Source organism: Typopeltis vanoorti, chromosome 10, assembly GCF_054136105.1.
Source record: "Typopeltis vanoorti isolate ZY-2024b chromosome 10, IOZ_Tvanoo_1.0, whole genome shotgun sequence".
Lineage (NCBI taxonomy): Eukaryota > Metazoa > Arthropoda > Arachnida > Uropygi > Thelyphonidae > Typopeltis > Typopeltis vanoorti.
This window is the reverse complement of record NC_143558.1, coordinates 79306437-79330662: the sequence shown is the minus strand read 5'-3', so window position 1 is coordinate 79330662 and position 24226 is coordinate 79306437. Positions and strand designations below refer to the sequence as shown.

At 35.6% G+C, this 24226-nt stretch overlaps 1 protein-coding gene across 1 annotated transcript in view; it reads right to left on the bottom strand.

Moving 5' to 3' along the window:
- The window catches only part of LOC150102533 (uncharacterized), a 194652-nt gene that overhangs the window by 105366 nt on the left and 65060 nt on the right, over positions 1–24226 (bottom strand). Inside the window, exon 3 of the mRNA XM_090399107.1 lies at positions 8207–8468. Within this exon, the coding sequence (XP_090255233.1) occupies positions 8207–8468 (262 nt within the window). The remainder of the gene's footprint in view (positions 1–8206; positions 8469–24226) is intronic.

Sequence of the window (24226 nt, the reverse complement as noted above, 5' to 3'; positions counted from 1 at the left end):
AGTCCAAGTGAGGGTTGTATCTAAGCCTTGTAAAGAGGCAAAGTGATTTCCTTATCTTACATGACAAGGTATGTTTCAACATAAATTATCCTCTGAGTTGTATTTTAATGTTTGCTGCTACATGCCTTTTGAACTTCAACTTCCTATCTACAAAAAATCCAAGATCCCTAGCCTGATCAGTTTCTTCTAATATTATTCTAATAGTAGTACTAATGTCATCAATATGATATTGGATATCTCATTACATCCAAATGCATAACTTGACATTTACTTTACACAACTTTACAAAATGAGCCATTTTCACATCCACAATTCCAGCTTATTCAAATTATTTTTCAAGTAATGCATATCATTTGCATTCCTGAGTACCCTGCCTATCTTCATATTATTAGAAAACACCTGTCAAATCCTTCCTAATGTCATTAACACAAAGATTGAATAACAATAGTTGAACTGAATAACAAACATTTTCCTTTGTTTAGACTGCCAGTCTATCTAACTCATCCTGCAAACTTATCATCAGCAAGCAACTGAACAGTTCCTCTCAGATCCTTTCCTATATCATTAATGAACAAATTAAACAGCAGTGGTCCAAGAACAGAACCTTGTGGCACACCACTAGTCACAGGCCTTCTTTTGGACTCTACTCCTGAATAAACCACTCTGATATCTCTCAATCAACCACCCTCCTATCCATCCCCATGTGCTGCAGTTCACTGATTACAATTCCATGTGGTATCCTGTCAAAGGCCTTAGCAAAGTCAGCAGTATCACTGTAAACCCATTACCGTTATCCAATTCAGCCATCACTATATTATAAAACGTGAGCAAGTTACTGAGGCATAATCTACCCTTCACAAAACCATGCTGCCCCCTCCCCATATAGTATTCCATTTCCATCTATCCATTCTTGTATTTTGCTCTTGACTAATTTCTCCAATATCTTGACGATGACTCCTGATATGCAGATCGGTTGGTAATTTGCAACAACAGTCTTGGAGTCTCCTTTATGCAATCAATTATGCCATGCTGAATGTGATTTCACAGGTTTCTGATTCAAATGGGTTGGTAATTACATTATACAAGGGTGATTGTGGGTACAAGGGAATACTGATGTACACAAATACAAGAAATTTCAGAAATAAAGGAGGAGTTTGGGGCAATGGTCAGCTGAGACCTAGTTGACAGAAATTAATATAGTTACAGGAATAGAATGTAAAGGATATTGTATTTTCAATGCAGTCTCATCCACTAACAACAAGAGGTGGGGTATTACCTCTTGGCGAACAGGCAAACTTCCAAAATAATGGAAAAAATCAGTTATTGTACCCATTCTGAAACCTGACAAAAATGCTGCAGAATGTCAAAGCTATAGACCTATTGCATTAACTAGCATACTTGGTAAAATTACTGAAAGAATCATACACTCCAGGCTTATGCACTGGCTGACAAAAAATAAGAAAATCAACTACTACCAAACTGCCTATAGAACCCGTCATTCGACAACAGATCAATTATTCCACTTCTGCCAAATAATAATAGACTCATTTCAGAAAAAACCAACAAAAAAAAAGACAACTGCCATATTCCTTGATATAACTGCTGCTTTCGATCGTGTTTGGATCAGAACATTAATACATACAGTACATGATATTGGAATTAGAGGAAACGCTTTAATCTGGATTGCTGATTTCATTAGAGGAAGAAAGATCAAAGTCAGAATCAATGCAGCAATATCAATAGAGCAGAGAACCTGGGCTGGTGTTCCCCAGGGCTCAGTACTCAGTCCCTTACTATTCCTTCTATATGTCAATAACATTCATCCCTATCTTACAGAAGACACAAAAGTAACTTGCTATGCAGATGATATAGCCATCTGGCACACTAGTGCTAAAATCAAAGAATAAGAGGAGATTCTAAACAAATCCAAGAGAGGTTTAGAAAAATGGTCAGATGAACTTAAACTCAAAATCAACCCAGACAAAACAAAACTAAGCACCATTAGTACAGACAGGAAAAATAGACATTCCTACAATCCCAAACTCATGATCAACAACAAGCTAATTGAAAAAGTCCCAAATCCAAAATACCTTGGTATTACCCTTGATCAGGAATTACGTTTTGCACAACACATCTCTAACACTTCCAACAGAGCTCTAAAAAAATTAATATACTGAAAAGGCTTTGTGGAACAAATTGGGGTGCAAAGCCAAAAATCCTCAAAACTACTTACACTACACTAATAAGGCCAATAATGGAATATGCAGTCCCTATCTGGTCACCTTCAGCCTCATCGGTAAAGAAAAAATTAGACAAAATACAAGCAAAAGCATCCAAGATTATCATTGGTGCAGCCTCATCCACTAACAACATCAAGAGCCCAACAAGAATGTGGGCTTGACCTGATGGAGGACAGACGAAAAATTGCCACCATAAAATTCATAAATAATATCAGAAGCTACCAAAGCAATCATATCTCCCTAAAAACTTATGAACATTGGAATAAAAAATGCAGACTTCGCAGATCATCAACTTTACAATATGATGACACTATCAGGAAGGAAATAGGTCTTGATCAGCTAAATGCCCACATATACGAAGAACCTCTATTTTCCAGTTCTTTACCTTCAAATACCTCCATAAATCTAAACCTTACCAAACTCTGTACAAAAAGAAAAAACAAAAAGAAATGCTCCAAGAAAAAGGCCTAAATACCATCAACCTTCTTTCATCCTCCAAACAGGTTATTTGTTATACCGATGGATCGTCAGACACCAATATGATTAATGGAGGTGCTAGTGTTCTCCTTCTACTCCCGAAAGGTGAAAAACTTTCAATAAAAGTTGGATTTGGGAGAATCGCTTCCAATTTTACCAGCGAACTCTATGCTGGTAAAATAAAGCACTTGAAACCTACTTAAAACTATCATCATCTCAACAATCTGAAGGAATTATAATTTACAGTGACTCAAGATCAGCTATGGAGGCAATCAAAAATGGCAATACCAAGCTCACACAAGACATCCATAAACTCTTAAATCAACTAAAGTGTTTAGGAAAAAGTTGCATTTTACAATGGATTCCTGCTCATGTAGGCAGTGATTACAATGAAGCAACTGATAAATTAGCAAGAGGCCAGAGAACTCAACCAAGAAACTCACATGATAACTCTTGCCGATGCCAATGCACTAGCAAAAGCTAAACTAATTCCACTGAAATCAGTGATACATCATCAAATTCCCGAAATCAGTGCTAACAGAAAACCACCACCATGATAGCAAGACTACGAACAGGACATTATAGAGGAATGAAGATCAATACAGATGATACGAGAACATATAGAAACTGCAACAACTGCCCCAATACTGAACTGCACCCACTCATATCTTTACCTGTCCAGCAATTACAGCAGCCTTGCAAGAAATAGATCCTACTCCTGAACAATAGCTCTATACAAATAAATTCATCGACATAGCCAAAGCAGTACAAGGAGCACGCAGAAACATCTAAAACTCTTCAAAGGACAAGACAACAACAAGGAAGATGAAGGAAATAGGACAGGAGGAGGGGTATTGCCGATGATAGCTTAAAAATTATAACCAAGAAAATCAGAAGTTAAGGAAGAGTATAGATCTGATGGAAATGGTTTATTTGAGGCTGTGTGGTGTGAGAAAGGCCAACAGGACAAAACATGTTGTTGGGTGCTGTTATAGACCAGGGGGCACAAACAGGAAGATGTAGATACAATGTATCAGCAGATTAGCACACTGAGTGCAGGCTGAACAATCATTATGGGAGACTAACTATGGGGAGACAGATTGAAGGGAGGAAATAGGGTATAGTAAAGATAGAAGTAGAATTTATATAGTTGCTAAGGGATAATTACATAAAACAACATGTTATAGAGGTAACAAGAGGTTTGAGAATGTTTGAGAATATCACATGGAGAACTATTACAAAAGGGGAAAACTATTACAAACAAATGGGAATGGATATGAAGCTAGTGGCATGGATAGGGGGTAACTGACAAACAGACATCAGATAGTGATATATGGTGGAGCAGAATTTAGGAGAATGTGGGTGACCAGTGGAGTATACCAGGGTTCTGTACTAGAGCCACTACTCTTTAATTTGTATATTAACGATATAGGGAAAGATTTAAGCAGGGATATTCAGTTGTTTGCTGATGATGCAAAGCCAGGTAGAGCAATAGTAGATAAAGGTGATGATCCTGCAGGATAATTTAAATAAACTGACACTGTGGGGGCAAAGGCTAATGATTATCAATTCATTGTAGCAAAATGTAAGATTATGCACTTTGGATTGAAAAGGGTGCATATGGTGTATAATATTGATGGTACCAGATTGCAAGAAACTGATGAGGACAGGGACTTGGATAATGGTGAACAGAGAATTGAAGTTCAGAGGGCACATTGCAAAAGTTAGTAAAATGACTCAAATGATTACTTGGATGTTGAAAAACAAGTTAACAAGTAAAGATGAGGAAGTTGTTGTGCCTCTTTATAAGGCTATGATTTGGCTGCATCTTGACTAATGTGCACAGATTTGATCACCTGGGTTTCTTTGGAGGTGTAAAGAAGATTCAGAGATGAGTGACAAGCTGGTGACAGGTCTGCGGAATGCTCTTATGAGGATAGGTTGAAGGTTTGTGAATTACAAAGTCTAGTTGATAGGAGCAAAGTAGGAAACATGATAGAAACTTATTAAAGGGAATTTATAAAATAGGTGCACAAAAAATTGTTAACAGAGAACCAGGGGCCATCTTGTGGAAGTTGTGATTAGGAAGAGCATGCAGACCAGACTTTTTTGCATGAGAGTAGTGAATGAGTGGAATGGATTACCAGAATTAGTTGTGAGTGACTTGATAGTGAATGAGTTTTAGGAGAGGTATGATAGGATTTGTGTGTGTAATAGTTTGGGTCTCCCATGATGAGTCTCCAGACGCTATGGAGATACCACATAAAAATAATAATAAGTTCAGATCTATACATTTCATCTATCTACTGGAAAATTCCCAAAAAAGAAATTACAGGTGGTCTTACCAAAATCTGTAAAAGATAATATATCACAAAATACTGATGAAATTATCATAAAGCAAGTCAGAAAAAAATAAAAAATAAATAAAATAATTAATCAAAAATAAAATAAAATAATAATGACAGCAATTACTAATCTTGCAAGACACATTTTCAATAATGTAGGTATATTTATTTAAAAAAAAACACTATTTTTTAAATCTAGATTTAACAACAAAGAAAAAGAAAAGACAATCATTTATAGTCATGTTTTAAAGATTTACAAGTAACACATTCGCATGAAGCCATGTCCCATCCAATCTTCCAAAGATAAACAGTCTACAATGACAATTATCTGATCTACCATGATCATAATTAGGTATATGATAAGCCAATCAGCTTTAAAGAGAACTGGACTTAATAAAGACTGCATGGGAGAATTAGGCTTCCCAGCAGTGACAAGTATATTGTAAAACTAGTACTCTAACATTTATTATATATCATTAGTGTTAACTCATCATTTATATACATTATGCGATTGTGATGATCATGGTGGTAGGGACTTCCAGCAAAATATTAGTTATGTTTTAATAAGCTTTTTTGAAAAGACAATTCCATAGATTAAAGACTGTTCAAGCACATAGGCACTGTGGATACACAGAAAGTTGAGGAAAAAGTAGGAACTTGTTAACAAAGGATTCCAAGACTCGCATATTGCTCTTTAGGTAATACGAGTGGACACTTCCAAAAGATGGCTGTACAAAGAATGAATGAAAAGAGAAAGCAAATTTTGTGAAGTCTGAGTTCAAAGTTGAACTGTGAATAAGGTGATGAATAGGTGCAGCATATTTTTAACAAATTTAGCAGAGAAGTGGGGGAATTATGCCACATGTGATGAACAGTAACAATGAAGATTTTTATGGAAAATGCATAAACATCTCCATCTCAAAATGTTAGTGCAAATCTATCGGTTTGGGGATTGTCAAAAGTAAAAACTGGAAGCAAGAAAGTTTTTTTTTGTGAGAATGAGAAATAATACAGGAATGAGTTTTATTAGCACTGACATTAACAAGGTTATCCAAACTACACTGAAGAACAGTTGATATAATGCAATGGTTGCAAAATGAGAAAGAGGCGCACAGGATACTGTCATCATCATAACAGGCAGTTCATTTGCAGTCAACTGGAAACTGCTACAAAACTGCATTTATTTTTTCTTACATTCTGACTCTTTTCATTGCAGAAGTGAAATGAATTCATTTTTGCTCGTATATCATGTCAGAAAGTTTGTAACTTAGAATCCACACTTTTTTTATCTTTAGTTCAAAAATCTAACATCTCTGCTTCATTCTATCAAATTCATCTGCTGCCTCTATTGTTCTGTGATGCCACCAACCATTTGTAACTTTTTTTTTAAATTTCTTTTCTTTAAATGTTGATTTTCTTCAGCTGCACTTTCTTAATAGTAAAGTCTCATTTCATGAAGATTTTAATATTTGCAACACCAGATGGCATCCCTTTTCAAATTGCAATGATTTTGTAAGTATAGGTGTTGTGGCATTTTCTATATATGATGATCAAACTACTACAGCAAGCACTCTTGATCTCTTCCTCACCAGTTATCTTCTCTAAGTATAATCAGGGATAATGCTTGTTTGCTAGGCACCTATTAATGATTTCTTCTCCTGTGGACTAACACTTGCACAGCCACTCTCATCTATGTGTTGTCTGGCATTATAAGACTGGCAAAATTATATCTTTGCGAAGTAAAGATTTCTATGCTTCAGTGGGGATGATTGCTTATGGTTTTTTTATCCAAATTTCTGCACTGAATGCATCAATAGACAATTGGCTTTAATTGATATCTCCATCTTCCTTTTTGTTTATACTAAAGCTCAAACATTTATGAAAATTATCAACACATCCAAAACACAGACTTTGAAAGAGCCAAATGCATGAAACTTGCATCACATCCAAATGGCAGTCGTGCTTGGTGGTTTGTTAGCAAAAATTCGTCTTCATCCCACACAGTCTACAAAGGACTGCAGAGTAGATATCAGGAAATATTCCTCATAGAAGTCTTCCACTTGATTTACACTTTACTTTCAACTCTGTAAGTGAACCACCTGTCAATTTTTTATATTGTCTATCCAGTTTATTCTAGGTCTGCCTTTTTTTTTTTGAGTTCCTGGAGTATGTCCTTCAAGAACTTGCATTGGTGGACCATTTCATCTGCTGATATGACCAAACTACATAAGTTGTTTCCTTCAATTTTTAGTTATGATGTTATCTCTTGGACTGGCAAAAGAATTGATTGTTTGTCTTACTTCAAAATTTGTGATGTGATCAGTGTATGGTATCTTTAAGTCATCTATAGCACCTCATTTCAAATGCTAGTAATTTCTTTTCATCTTCTTTTAGGAGGATCCAAGTTTCACTTCCATATAGTAGTTCTGAATTAAGCATGTGTTAATAAGGTATAATCTGTTTGTAATTGCAAGCTTGCAATCTGTCCATAGTTGTCCTTCTGACATTCCAGGCATGCAACATTCAATACACATTGAAAATGTCTACATGTAGATCAAAATATAAGGCAGAGAGACTGCTCTTACTTTCCTGCATTTCTATCTTCATGATGAGAATGTGGGGAAAACCATATAGTTAGTTTCTTGTTTTTCATATCCATTTTACCAGAATGCAATCATTGACAATCATCATTAGTTCATTATGGAGTCATAACAATACATCAGCAGATGAGCTACAATTAGGAACACATGAAATAAGCCAACACAGTCCTGAGTAACCATTTGGGACAAGTATCAATTAGAGGTTTTGTTTTTTTTTTACTTGTATATATATTCAATTTACTAAAGAGAGAGCCAGAAGGCTTCATTTTGGCAATGTAAAATTACATATGCAAAGTGGATGTTAAATCCAACATTATTTGAAATAATGTTGGATTTAATATCCAATTTGCTTATATAGATTCTATTTTTATAATTTTCATCCTCCTGAGAATGCCAGTTGGAAATCAACCCCGAAACATGGACAATTGTAAGCATTAAAACTGAGCCTAATAATGAAAAACTTATATTGAAGCAGAGAATTTTCAAACAGCTCATAATTTAACAAAAATATTAACAGTAAAGCCATGGTTATGGAAATGCTTACCATTAGCTTCTGCTAGCAATTCAGCTATGTGTGTAAGAAGGTGGGCTTTCATTTGTAAACGGGCTCTGTCTTCATTACCAAAACTGCTAAAACCCTGAGTGCATTTTTCTGGCATCAAATAACATTTGTATGAATAATTTTTCCGAATCTCATCACTTGTCAATTCAGAAAACATTTCAAGTAACATTTTATCAGAAAGAACTCTTATTTGGTCTAATGTCAATAAATCTGTTCCATGACATGCCCTCTTTAAAGAAACTGCCTAAAAATAAATAAATAAATAATTCTTGTAGATAAACTTATACGTTGGTGATACATAACTGTGAATTTTTAGGGAAAGACAATATATACTGTTATATTAATTAAAAAACTTTAATTAATACTTCCTATATTTCGGTAATGTCACATTACCATCTTCAGGGAACATAAAATTAATGATATGTGCACACAGGCACTAACACTGAACAAATATGGCTGAAGACAACAACTGAAGTTGGTCCTCGAGTCCTAAAAGGTATACCACCTAGTGGGCTAAATTGGGTAGAAGTCTTGGCTATTGGGCTGATGTTGTAAGAATACAAACTTCCCATATTTGGAGCAGTCTCATGCATCAAAATTTGTTGAGGTTTGGGGATTTTTTTAGAGCTGAGGTTGATTCCAGGAATAATCTCTTATATTTATACTTGCTGCGGTGTAGTAAGGTAGCTAGCTTTCTTCTAGCGTATTTTGTGGCGGGTGTTCAAAGCATGGTCAGCAAGTCCTGAGTGGCTGTATTGGTAGAAAGGGATATAATCCTTATGTTCAGATATCCTGATATTAGCTGTCTTGTCTGTTTGGCTGTAGTAAGACAGTTTGTAACTACAAGGGACCTTGTATACTCCAGGTGGTCTAGGGGAAGTGGCTGGTCCTTGGGGGAGCGGATAAGAGATGCCAATTTTTTATATGGTTTATAACAAGTTGTCAAGTCTTTTTTTTTTGGGGGGGGGGGATTTTTTGTTACCCCGAATATAAGGAATGCTGATAGATTTAGAGTAGTCCCTGTTATGGAGGAAGGGGGGGTTTGAGGTTAATTGGTTTTAATATTTTTTGGATTTTATAGGGGTTGTAGCCATTGGCTACAAAAGTGTTAAGGAATATGGTTAAGTTCAGTGGTATGGGCATTGTTATCTGAACTGATTAATTTTGCCCTATTATATAGGGTTTTTATAATTCCATGTATATTGTTGAGGGGGGGGTGATGATTGCTGGTGAATGTATCTACCTGTATGTGTAGGTTTTCTGTAAACAGAGAAAGCCAGGGATCCATTAGGCTGGTGTGTAATCAGAGTGTCCAGGAAAGGGAGATTGTTATTGTTTTCTTTTTCCAAGGTAAACTGGATCCTGGGGTGTTGATTGTTGTAGCCAATGGCTACAACCCCCATAAAATACAAAAAATATTAAAACCAATTAACCTCACTCTCCCCCCCCCCCCTCCATAACAGGGGACTACTCTAAATCTATCACCATTCCTTATATTCAGGGTACTTCTGAAAAGCTAACAAAAATCCTAAAAAAATATGCCTTGACAACTTGTTATAAACCATATAAAAAATTGGCATCTCTTATCTGCTTCCCCAAGGACCAGCCACTTCCCCTAGACCTACCTAGGGGAAGTTGCAAACTGTCTTACTATGGCCAAACAGGCAGGACAACTAATATCAGGATATCTGAACATAATGATTATATCAGTTTCCACCAATACAGCCACTCAGGACTTGCTGACCAAGCTTTGGACACCCACCACACAATACGCTGGAAGAAAGCTAGCTACCTTAATACACCACAGCAAGTATAAATATGAGAGATTATTTCTGGAATCAACCTCAGTTCTAAAAAACTCCCCAAACCTCAACAAATTTGGATGCATGAGACTGCCCCAAATATGGGAAGCTTGCATTCTTAGAACATCAGCCCAACAGCCAAGACTACTACCCAATTTAGCCCACTGGGTGGCACCTTTTAGGACTCAAAGACTGACTTCAGTTGTCTTCAGCCATATCTGTTCAGTGTTAGTGCCTGCGTGCACATATCATTAATTTTATGTTCCCTGAAGATAGCAATGTAACATTACTGAAATATAGGAAGTATTAATTAAAGTTTTTTAATTAATATAACAGTATACGTTGTCTTTCCCTAAAAACTGATAGTTAAATAAATAAATAATGTGTATACCACCACAACAGTATATTCATTTAGTTTGGCATGTAAACTACATTAAGAGCAAATATAATGAAATAAAGTTTTAGAACTAATTGCAGTTATTAATATGTATTTTTGGAAAGTAAAGTACAAGGCAATAATTGTCACTATAGTAAACTCACTCACTATAACAAAATAGTAAAACAAAAATGCTATTCAAGAACATTCATTATAGCACCTTGTTCCTCCCTATGAGCATTACAGTGAAAGCTGAACTGAAAGCGTAAGTGAAAAATATATTTAAATAAGTCCCTTTAATAAATATTTCAGACGTAAATTTGTGTTTTAGCGTACATGTGCACAAACACACATGATCCCTCATAGTAGCAGTTACATATAAAATATACTGTGTTTTTCATTCATAGTTTCTCTAAAACAGTGAACTTATGCTTACAGTTACTGAATATACTGCAGTAAACAATTGCAACAATGTTGATAGGGCATGGAAATTCATAAGGCAATACCCGATACAAGCAAGGTATAACTGCATACCAAGAGTTAAACAAGTAAACAGAGTAGGAGTAAAATGGATGAAGAGAGAAATCAGCAAGCCATGTTGGAAAAGAAAATGTTATGCAGGAGATATAAGACAGTTGATAAGGTCAATGAGGAGTATAAACTGCAGACCAGGAAGGTGATGAGTAAAGAAAGAAATGGTGCAGCATGAGAGAAGATTGGTTGGTCAGGCCAAGGTTAATCCAAGGGAATTCTTCCACTATATGGCAAGAAAGAGGAAGGATAATTATGGTAGATTAACACCATGTCATGGCTGCAGATTGACTATTGCAAAGGATACAGTGGAATTATTGACCGGGTACACTGGCATCCAAAAGCTAAACATAAATGACATTTTTACCTGTATATGAAAAAAATTTTCATGATTACAGCCAAATGTGGACAAAAATTTACTGCCAGCATAATAATAAATTATATTACACAAAAAAGGTGTTATAAATTTAGTATAAATTAAATTGCAATATATTTTTGGCAAAATTTACCAATTTCCTAAGAATGATGTTAACGAATTAATGTACAGTGCTAACAGAAAACTATGTGAAGATATTTCAGTATGGAATATGTCTATGCTGAACTGTGATACAGCTCTCAAAACATTGCAACAAGTGATTCTGGAGTTCTTGAGGCAAACTGGCCCACTCCTCCTTCAGAACAAGGGTAAGATTTTGTTTTCTGGAGGGAATTCTTGAGCAGCAATGGGTATCACTATTACGCTCCAAACATGTTCTACTGGGTTGAGATCTGAGGAGCATGCTTCCCATTCAATTCAGTTAATATCCTCAGTCTCTAGAAGTATCTCCACTGCTTATGTATGATGTGGTGTGGCAATGCCATCCACATCACCTACAGCACCATGGAACAATCGAACATGACATTGAAGAACTTCATCAATATCGTTCACCAGTCAGAGTCCCTTTTTCCAGTATTTGTAGCTCAGTGCATCCATTAAGCATAATGCCTATCCCTTCATGACCAGCCACAATGCATCTATCCTTTTCAAGAACATTCTCATGATGGTAAGCAATACCACTTTCAAGTCAGATCAAGTGTTGTCTAGAATTAGAGGAAAAGATGAAAATGACTCATCTGTAAAAAAGTACATTAACCCATTGGTGTCTTGTCCAATTTTTATGAATACAACACCCCTGAAAACGTGCTCTACAATGAGTTGTGAATAAAGGAATACTGACTACAGGCCTTTGGGTCTATAAGCCTACTTGTTGCAGACGTCCTGCTACAGTCTGTCGAGATATCTGCATACTGGTGCTTGAATGGAGCTGACTTGTCGCGGTGTGTCGATTACGTTTTGCTGCTATAACCAAAAGTCTGTCTTCATGCTCCATGGCAGAGCAAGGGTGACCTCTCAGCAAATGTCCAGAACACATTCTATTGGTTTTGAAACTGCCCTGAGCCTGGAAACAATGCTATGTGAGATTCCAAACTCTCAGGCAATATCAGTAATCCTGCAGCATTCTTCAAGCTTTCCAATAATTCTGTCCCATGTGGAATCATCTACATCATGTCTTTGTGACATTACAAAGACATCCAAGTTTGCACTTTATTCCTTCACAAAAAGAGCTTCCTTCAAACACAATTTGGTTAGCACAGCCTTTTGCCTTTTATCTTGTTGAGATTTCAAAATTTGAAGGTGTTGCTGATTTCTACTCGAAATCGTCAGTTATACAAATTACCATAAACTGATTCCTCTAAATTTGTGGTTGTAATCTTCAGAAATAGTGTTAGTCCTTAAATTTTGGACAGCAGTGTCATACTATGATTAAGATCAATAGCAATAAGTTGCTGTTTTAAAGTTCAAACAGTTCAAAACAATTAATTCAAGATTTTGCTCTAAAGTGATAATTTTTCTCTTTCTATCATTGACACTTGCTATTTCACTCTTCCTTTTATTCACAGTCAATGTTGATGGATAAATTTTTAATATAAAAATGCTTATATAAGGCAGGAGACAATTATTCAACACATGTCTATTTTTATGGTATCTTCAACCACAATGTCATTATGCTTAAAGTATGTTCACTCTGTTGCCATGGTAACCAGAACTGAGCTACTTATGAAGCCATGTGTATCACTTGAAATTAAACTTTTTGTTAAAAAGAACATGTAAAGTGAATTTTTACCCTGTGTTAAATAAACTGTGGTATCAATTTATTAACATTTTAATTCAAAAAAGCATGTCATTCAAAACCATGTAAAGTGAGAAACTGCTGTATATGTTATGAGCTGGTAATAATTTTTTTTTTGCTTAAATGTGGATTATCTAATTTCTCTATTAGTTCTAGACCCCCCTATAAGAATACCAGAAGTTATATTTGAATAACTATAGTTTTTGAACCAAACAGAGAAAACATGGTAATAAGCCTTCTTGCAAATTATAAACAAACTCTTCAGTTTTACATGTCACATTTAATCCAATTCAATCATCCTACTGAGAAGTGAGTAAATATTTAGTACAATATTTTAAACAATGGCTTCACACGTCAAACAAAACTAGTATTTATTGAACACTCCTATATATTTTGCTCAATATGTCAAGAAGAAAGAATGAACTGGCTACAACATTTAAATTACAAACACAAGAAGGAGTCTAAATATATATTAAAAAATATATATATTTATTTTTATTTTATTATTATCATGTGACACCTCCAAGGAGTCCAAACTCTCATCAAGAGAGGGCCTACTCTACAACTTTCTGTTTCCACCAATTCCAACAAACCTTAACTACCATCATCATCTACACCAATGCCATCTACTGCACCACAACCACTAATATTTTCACAGACAATCTAAATGAGACAAGTGATGAATCATTAATGTAAAATCTAGAACTTTTGACAATGAATTTAATTCATCATTAGTAAAAGGTTGGTTAGTTAAATTTATGACCCATTTGTAATGGACATAGTTGGGTGGTTGTTGAATGAAAATATAGTTTTTTTTTTTTGTTCTAATATGTCAAACCTATGAAGCAACTTTTGCTTATAAAGTGGGCACTTCTGGCTGAGGAAAGATTTACGAATCAAGTTGAAATGCTCAGGACAGATTGTTCTTTAGCAGAGTTCAAGTTAATAGATTTTGGCATAATTTGAAAAGAAGAGCTTCTTAGTATTCATTTTGGAAATTATGGACTTTACAACCATGTTATAAATAACTATTTTTAATTTCCCAACATTTCGACCTTAATATCAAGGTCATCAATCATCTGGAGTATATACAAGGACAAGCTGAGTTACATTTCACAAGAAACAATGATTTGATCACTGGTTATTCTATTGGCATGCCCTCTATTGAAAAGAAAAAAAAAATACAGATAACATTAAAAATTAATTCAATATTTAGAAACTACATCAAAGCTAAATTCTATTTAAGATAACATGGGAGAAACATTCTTTCATATTGATAGTTTTGTAGAGAATTTTGTTAATGATGCTTTGGCTGTAACCATTTTTTTTAGAAAAGTATTGCTGATAATATATTGATTATATGCTGATTGAATGCTGATTATAACACAGTTGTAAAGTCCATAATTTCCAAAACGAATGCTGATCACCGTGCAACACTAAAAGAAAGGATTCTGATAATTCATGGAGATTTGACCCACAAGCGATGCAATCAATACAGTAAGTTGAAGATTCGTGTTTCTGGTTTGATCAATCGACTGGCATTTTTAAAACATGTAAGGACAGCAATATCATTCCAAATTGCATTAAACTAAAGAGAAAATTTACCTCAACAAAAGGCGCAACGAATATACTACCGCATGGAGAAAGCGTTATTCAGAGAACAGATCTAGGCTACTAGAAAAAACTTGGCCGTTACTCAAAACCAAGTACAAAATGTAAACTTTCAAGTTACTTGAACACATATTTGGATTATCCTCGAAAAGATTATGGACAACACTGCGAACGATATCCTTCAAACTAAGAAAGAAAATCTCATATCCAAATTTCATAGACTAAAAGATTGACAAAACCAATGGATATATTTGAATTTCCCCCGGAGTGAACGTTTACAACCAACCAGAAGCAAGAAACAACAGGAGCCACCAATCGCCAGCAGATAACAGTAACGTAGTTAACCTATCTAACCACACCTTAAACAAAGATGAACTCTCACTACTCAGCAAAGATCTAAATTTTAGTGTAGCACCTAGATCGATGAACAAACTGGATTTTATTTGTAATATTGGAAGAGGCTTAAGATTAATCCCAAATACCATAGCAGATAAAATACGTTTAGAAACTGCGAACATTTTAAATATAAATTATAAGAAAACATAAGCAACTTAATGAAACACGAATTAACAGTGGTGAAATCATTAAAATCAAATCCGAACATCGTAATAACTAGAGCGAATAAAGGAAGTGCCACCATTATTCTAAACCGAACCACATATTTAGAAAAAATGAATCTGCTAGTCTTGGACAATAGTACGTACCAACCTGTTCACTATGACCCAACCAATAGAATAAAACAGAAAACAGAGAAACTACTTAAATCAATTACTACATGGCCTGAAGATACAGTCAAAAAATTACTTCCGCACTACGTTAGTTCCCCGAGAATTTACGGTCTACCTAAGATACACAAACAAAACATACCACTCCGGCCGATAGTCGAAGGTATAGACAGTCCGAATTATCACTAGCCAAAAAGTTAGAGGCAACACTCAAGGAGTTGGTAGGTCATTCCCCCTACTATATCAGAAACACACAACACTTCATAAACATAATCAAAGACATTACATTAGAAAAAGATGATTTATTAGTTTTGACGTCTCTGCCCTCTTTACGAATGTCCCAATTAATGAACAGGACAAATTCCCTACAGATATCACGGAGCTCTTTGCACATGTATTATGTTCTGGTTATTTTGTATGGCAAAACGCTTTCTACCTACAAAAAGAATACTCGACATTATCCCCCCCCCCCATTGCTAACTTTTATATGGAACATTTTGAGCAACATGCTCTAGATTCCTGTCCTTTAAAACCCAAACTATGGCTTAGATACGTTGACGATGTTTTTGTGATCTGGCCCCATGGCTGCCACACACACACACACACTGGACACTTTCCTAAGCCACCTAAACAAACAACACAAATGCATATAGTTCAAAATTGAGTGTGAAAAACAGAGCATACTTCCATTTCTAGATACGCTTGTCACATGTCTTCCTTCTGGCAGTTTTTCCTTCACTGTTTACTGGAAGCCAACACATACTGGCCAATATATACACATAAACTCCTACCACCACCCAACACAAAAACTAGATGTCATTAATACTCTAAAAAAACAGGTCTTTGAAGATCTGCTCCAATGAACAAGCACTAAAAGATGAATTTAAAGTTATCAGCAATACTTTTCTAAAAAATGGTTACAGCCAAAACACCATTAACAAAATTCTTTATAAGACATTAATAAAAAACAAAGATAAACCAGACTACAATAAAACTATAACCATTCCTTACATTAAAGGGATAGCAGATAAAATAAACAGAATACCACAGAAATACAACCTCAAAGCCACCTTTAAACCTTCTGCAAAATTAAAAAGCTTACTCAACTCATCCAAAAATCCACTCCTTCTGCTGGCGCACCCTGGAGTATACCGTATTTATTGCACCTGTAATCTACCATAACAAACTCAACGTGCAATAGAAACAAAATAAACCACGTAACACACACAGAATCTACAACAGCAAAAGATGGGCAGGACATCTCGCCAGAATGAGAGACAACAGATGGACAGTCAGCGTTACAAACTGGTATCCGAGAGATACCAAAAGAAAACCTGGAAGACCAGCCTTAATGTGGGAAGATCCAATGATTAAAAAAGTCGGAAGAAAATGGAGAAGAAAGGCTCAAGACAAGAATAGCTGGACTCTTTATGACCTGCAGTTGTGGAGAAATCCTGACTGAAATCACAGGTCCATCAAGGTAAGGTAATCTAACATTCATAGGGGAAACAGGATGCACAATTCCTATTAGACAAAAGGAACATAAATGAGACATTAAATATAATAACTATGGTGAAGCTGGCTTTTCTGATCATGCCCTGAACACTTTACATAGAATTGACTGGAAAAGCACCAGTTGTTTATCACACCAAAACATGATATGAATGCAAATTTAAAGAAGCCTGTGAGATTCTTATCAACCACCCCAATCTGAACAATAATGATGGTCTAAAAATCCCAAGCATATGGAAGACACATATTCTACCCACAGAACCTTTCATCCTAAGCGCTAACTAAAACAGCACCGTAGATAATCTAGAATCTTAAATCTAATATAACAACTGTCATGTTAAAAATAGGACATCATTGTTACTGCAAGAAAACTATCAATATGAAAGAATGTTTCTTCCATGTTATCTTAAATAGAATTTAGCTTTCATGTAGTTTTAGAAACTACATATTTAAATACTACATATTTATACATATCTAAATATCTAATGAAGTTTTAATTTTATCTGTCTTTTTTTTCCCCCACTAGAGGTCATGCCAGTAGAATAACCAGTAATCAAATCATTGTTTCTTTAGCTTACTGCATGAAATATAACTCAGCATGTCCTTGTATATTTGTATATACTCCAGATGATGACCTTGATATGAACGTTGAAACGTCGGAAAATTAAAAATAGTTATTAATAACACAGCTGTCAAGTCCATAATTTCCAAAATGAATGCTGATCACCGTGCAACACTAAAAGAAAAGCGTATTAGTGTCATGCATCCTCTTTAACAGTAGGCGCTTGCTGTCCATTTGAAATGGATAGAGTTGGATGGTTGTTGAATGAAACGATGGCTTTTCTGTTCTAATATTTCAAACTTACGCATCAACTTTTGTTTATAAAGTGGGCACTTCTGGCTAAGGAAAGGGATCTACAAATCAAGTTGAAATGCTCAGGACAGATTATGCTTTAGCAGAGTTCAAATTAACAGATTATAACATTATTTGAAAAGAAGAGCTTCTTAATATCATGTATCCTCTCTCTAGCAAGTTGGCCCTTGCAAGCTCTTCAAATCACATGAGCAAAATAAGATTTAATAGCCTCCATAGCTTTAATAAAATTAGGAATTAAAACTGCATTACGACATCATTTTAGAAACACAAGTTTGTTATATAAGTGAGACTTCTTTAAATGTAGCTTACCAAATAAGAATTATGAAATCTGCTCATAAGATTTACCAAAGAGCTAGCAAGGGTCTACTGTTAGAGAGGATACATGATACTAAGAAGCTCTTCTTAGTATCACACTCTAATCATCTGAGATTAGAATTCAAGAACATCAAGATTATATAAAATTTCTGAAATCAGAAGGTTCAGGCCTCACTTCTCAAGCCATTGACACTAGACTTCTAGGTAGAAGATGAATTTCATCGCCCAGTGTGAGAGTAGTTCCCCGCTTATTGCAGGCCTGAAGTGGCTGAAAAAGTTCTATGCTTTGTCTCTAGAGCAGGGTTTCTGGACAATGTAAAATTAAATTGAAAAATTGCACACACACACACATATATATATATATATATATATTAAGGATACCAAGTAATTGTATAAACTTGGGTTTTTTTTTTATTACTCCTTCTCCCAAGTAAACAAAACAGTCAAGTTTGCGCCTGAACGTAGTTCAAGTCTAAAAGGTAGTGCAACACCAGGGCAAACTCATTGTAAAGGTGGGTAAAGCTCTGATCACTATTCTTAGTATTTCTCATAATGTAAAACACATCTCACTAAGAGATGTATACTGTTATACATTATGGGTGGGGGGGGGGGTCACTACCCAGACCGGTTTCAACCTTTTTTGAGGTCTCCTCAGTGGGTAGCTAGACCCTGAATTACTAAGGTTTTTAGTAATACAGAGCCTTATCAACTTTACCTATACAAGTTGCTTTTACTTTGAATAAGAAACTCTGGATGAGATAAAGATGTGAAAAGTTTTTTACCTTGGGGATAATATATATTAAGGATACCAAGTAATTTTATAAACTTTTTTTTTTATTTTTTATTATTACTCCTTCTCCCAAGTAAGCAAAACAGTTATGCTTGCACCTGAACGTAGTTCAAGTCTAAAGGTAGTGCAACACCAAGGCAACTCGTTGTAAAGGTGGGTAAAGCTCTGATCACTATTCTTAGTATTTCCCCATAATGTAAAACACATCTCACTAAGAGATGTATAACAGCATACATCTCTTGTTATACATCTCTTAGTGAGATGTGTTTTACATTATGGGAAATACTAAGAATAGTGATCAGAGCTTTACCCACCTTTACAGTGAGTTGCCCTGGTGTTGCACTACCTTTAGACTTGAACTACGTTCAAGTGCAAACGTAACTGTTTTGCTTACTTGGGAGAAGGAGTAATAAAAAAAAAAAAAAAAAAAAAACAAGTTCATAAAATTACTTGGTATCCTTAATATATATTATCCCTAAGGTAAAAAACTTTTCACACACACACACACATATATATATAATATATATATATATAATTGATAAAAATGAAATCCTTAGCCCACCCATGGTACAAATGTACTATAGGGTTTAGTAATAACTTTTCATGGATGGTAACCACAAAAAGAGAGAGAGAGAATTCACTGGAATCAAACAAAGATGTCGCCTCAAAACAGGTTTAAATTTGATTGTCTATTTCTTGAATAATATCATGCCTTATGCTACCATTGTATTAACTGAACAGACAATGTCTCTCTCTCTCTCTGTTTTGCTAAGTGATTACTGAAATAAGAGCCAACAGGATCTTATTTCAGTTCTTACTTCACTTCGGCGAAGTAAGAACTCTATAAAACCCAGTAAAGGTGCTGTATAAAATACATGAACTTGACCTCTATGATCTGGAGTAATAATACCATGGGAAAATAAAAATTTTTTTTTTTAAATTATTAAAAATTAAGTGGATATTGAATACCACATTATTTCTTAGCCGAATAAGAAACTCAAAGACAGGAAAACTAATCTAAGAGTTTCATGCCAAATATAGAAACAATATCATCTCGAAACTCGCCGATCTTTATATAGTTTCTATATTCAGCATGAAACTCTTAGATTAGTTTTCCTACCTCTGAGTTTCTTATTCGGCTAAGAAATAATGTGGTATTAAATATCCACTTAATTTTTAATAAAATTGCTAAGTGATTACTATTAATTATTTATTTCATTATTTTTACTTACTACTTGTACAATTTTAATTACATAACTATGTCTACTTCTCTGGAACTCTATTTATTGTTTCCTCTTACTTGTACAGCTGCAATCAAGATGTGCAAGTATCATGTACTATATGATTCGTTCTTGTGTTTTCATAATCTAAATGCTACAGCCAATTCTGCTTTCTCTATGAATGATGCTCATAACATATTGAGAGAATTATAGGAATATTTAATAAATTCTAGTTATCTTTTACATGTGTGAAGCTACTGTTTAAAATATTGTACTATGTCCACTGCTTATGACCCTATTAAACATCTAGTGAGTGAATGTTTATTGCTCATCTCAGGGATATATACATCAAGCTTCCATAACTCAGTTTTAGACGAATCCCTTTGGTTGGAATGACCTGGTTTGAATCCTGTTTAAGATGCAAACAATCTTTATCAGGGTTTTATAACTGAAGATGAGCAGATTTTTTCAGCAGATATATGAAGGTAGCAGATTTTTTCCCTTCTGGAAACTTGGGTTTTTCATCTTGCAAACAGGCAAAAAAATGCCAGCAAGGTTGGTTGATTTGTAGAGCCTTTGCTACTAATGGCTCACGCAAAAAGTTAAGCAAGTTTGAGTGCAGTTAGTATTTGTAAGGGATTCAATAGTTTGATGCTGTTCGCACACTCTCCCTTGATGAGTCTTTGGACTCCCTGGAGGTGTCATATAATAATAAAACTAGAACTGTGAACACACAAACATACACATCTATATACATAAAATACCTATCCCTACACAGACACAGCAGAGTAATGGAAAGCAGGTTACATTAAAATTGCCTAAAACCCCTAATCATGGGAATCAACTCATCTCAGATGGACAAAAAAAATGGATAGAGCTCAAGAATGTCCAACTTGCAACTAAATGGCACTCTTTTTTTTTTGGTTATTACAAATTTTGATAGCCTGAGGAGGTTATTAAGGTACATTTATGCTTGCTTGAAAAAAATGACAGACATGATTATTAATATTATTATGATGATTCAGGCCACCATGGAGTCAAAAGATTCATCGTAGGAGGCCCTTCCTAGAAAATACAAAGTCTATCATACCACTATTTGAACTCACTGACAGTTCGTGTCACCCCTCTACCAGGGAATGCATTCCACGGTTCAAACACCTTCCATGCAAAGAAACCATTCCTCACCCTTTTGCTCACAGCTTCCTTTCCTAACTTCCAGGGATAGCCTCTTGTCCTTGTTCCTTCCCCCTGTTTCACCAAGCAAAAGAACTCCCCAGTGTCAAACCCTGTAACTACCTCTCAACAGTTTAAAAGTCTCAATCATATCACCTCTCATTCTTCTATCTACCAAACTCTGCAGTACACATTCCCTCAGCCTGTCCTCATAACAACATTGTTCAGTCCTTAAACCATCTTTGTTATCTGCCTCTGTACCCTTTGCACAATTAATTTATTCCCTTCAAATCCCGGGGACCAAATTTGAGAATAATCCAAATATGGTCTGATCTTTATACAATGAAATGATAACTCTCTGCAGGTCAGCATCCTCAGTATTGCAGCAATTCTTTGGGTTACCTTCACCACCTTTGCAATATGTTCCCTGAATTTCAGGTTTCTATCAATCATCACCCCCAGATCTCTTGCCTCCCCTACTTCCACAAGTACAGCTCCTCAAACAGAGTATGCAGCCTCCCATTAATGTATACCAAACTTCAAGACTTTATATTTAGCTGAATTAAAATGACATGCCAATTCATATTCCCATATGTCCAGTTTATTCAATTTACATTGCAGAGCTGCCACACCTGCACTATTACTAATAACTCTTCCTAGCTTCACATCATCTGCAAACAACTGAATATCCCTCTGCAATCCACTGACAATGTCATTGATATAAAGATTAAACAATATAGATCCCAGTACTGAGCCATGTGGGGATCCCCCACGTAACCTTCTGCCTCCTTGATATTGCCCCACCATACACAACTCTGATAACTACCAGATAGTCAATCCTGAATCAGGTTAGTTGACTAACCTGACATCTAAACCCATGTGCTACAACTTAAATATCAGCTTATCATGTAGCACCCTGTCAAAATGCCTTTGCAAAATAAAATATCATAAAAATGGGCAGAATGAGCCCTTCCCTCATCAACTGCTCTTGCCATGTTATTATAAAAGGCAATCACATTACTAAAGCAAGACTGCTCCTTAACAAATATATGTTGACTCTCACAGATAACATTACCCTCCTCTGCCCAATGCTGTATATGGTCCCTCACTAATTTCTCCAAGATCGTAACAACTGCTGATGAAACACAAACAGGTCTATAATTTGACACTTCCAGTTTGTTATTGCCCTTATGTAATGGCACTATCTTAACCTCCTTCTCTCCTTCCACTCTTTCGATACCTTTCCACGGCCAGACTTTCATTGAAAAGCCAGGTCAACGGAGCTGTCAGTTCTTTAGCACATTCTCACAAAACCCATGGTGAAATTCCATCCAGTCCCACTGCTTTATTAACATTCAGAGTACTCAGTATTTGAAACACACTCTCCTCTTGCACCTCTAAACCTTGACCCTGCTCTATCCCTCTAGTATTGAAACCCACTTCTCCAGGATAAAACACTCTAATAGTGTTCATTGAACAACTCCACTATGTCTTCTGCATCAGTCAATAAATTACAATTTTTATCCCATGATGTCACTCTTCCACAATCATTTCTCCTCCTACTGGCCACATAGCTAAAAGAAATTCCCAAGGATTTTCTCTGGATCTTAGGGCCAATCTCTTCTCATATTCCAGTTTTGCCTTCCTTACCATACTAATCACTCTCCTGGCCTGAGTCTTATATTCTTCATGCATCTGCTCACCACCCCTCTCCTGACATCTCTTCCATAACCTCTTTTTTTTTACCTGCAGTTCCTGTTTGGAATTGTTTGTCATCCACTTTACACCAAACTGTGTCCTCTTCGCTCGTTTGATACAGCTTACTATTGCTGCTAACAAATATTCCTTCACAATTTCCAAAGCAATAATGACATCTTGCCTTTCCAATCCCTTCCTCCATGGAAGTGCCCCAAGTTGATATCTAAGACTATTATAATCACCTGCCTTATAATTCACATACATTCCTCTGTCTTTGAAACTCCTGTATGTCTATTCATCTTCCAAGTCAAAAACACATGGTCACTCTCTCCAACTTGAGACAGAGATGTCTTCTCAGTTATTATTAGCTCTTCTGATAATAACTGATATGACCAAATCCAAAACTCTTGAACCTCACGTTCCTTCTACTACATGTTGCCTAAGACATTTGTATCCCAGGAATTCTAGAAATTGTGTTCCCTTATTACTATATGCAGTTTCCTCTTACTGATTTATACTGCTGTAATTAGTTAAAATCTCCATTAACAATCATTCTTTTTGCACTTGCCAAGCTCAACTGCCTAAACATCTCATGCTCCTCACCTTCTGTGATTCTTGACTATTACCAACACTCCACTAAATATCCTGTCTTACTTACCTCTACTTAACACCATATGCTTTCAAAACCATTAGTGTCATCACTTATCATAAGCAGTACTTCCCCTGCCACGTTTTCCCTTCCTATCCTGTTGAAAAGTGCTGTACCCTGCTACTTCTATTCCTGTTATTATATCAACTTCTGTCAATTACATCTCAAAGATCCTAATAAACTTCAGACAGGCTGATGCTATCAGTGCCACCAATTCATCTCCTATATTCTGGATACTCCTGGCATTAGTATAAAGAATAAAAATGTCACTGTTTCTATACCTATCATTCTATACATACCTCCAGAGTCAACTGGACTCCGAGTTACATAATGTATTCACCTGTTATATGCAAGCAGTCTCTCACATACAGTTGCTTTCTATCCTCAAATGCCCTCCAAGCATCCGCATGTTCCAAGCCTCTCTTCTGACACATTCTGGCTATCATGCTATTCGTTATTAATGCTCTTCTACTCAGCTCATAATTATCATACCTGGGCAACACACACACTATCTTCCCTCTCTGAATTTTCTTCTGTACAACCTCAATGAAT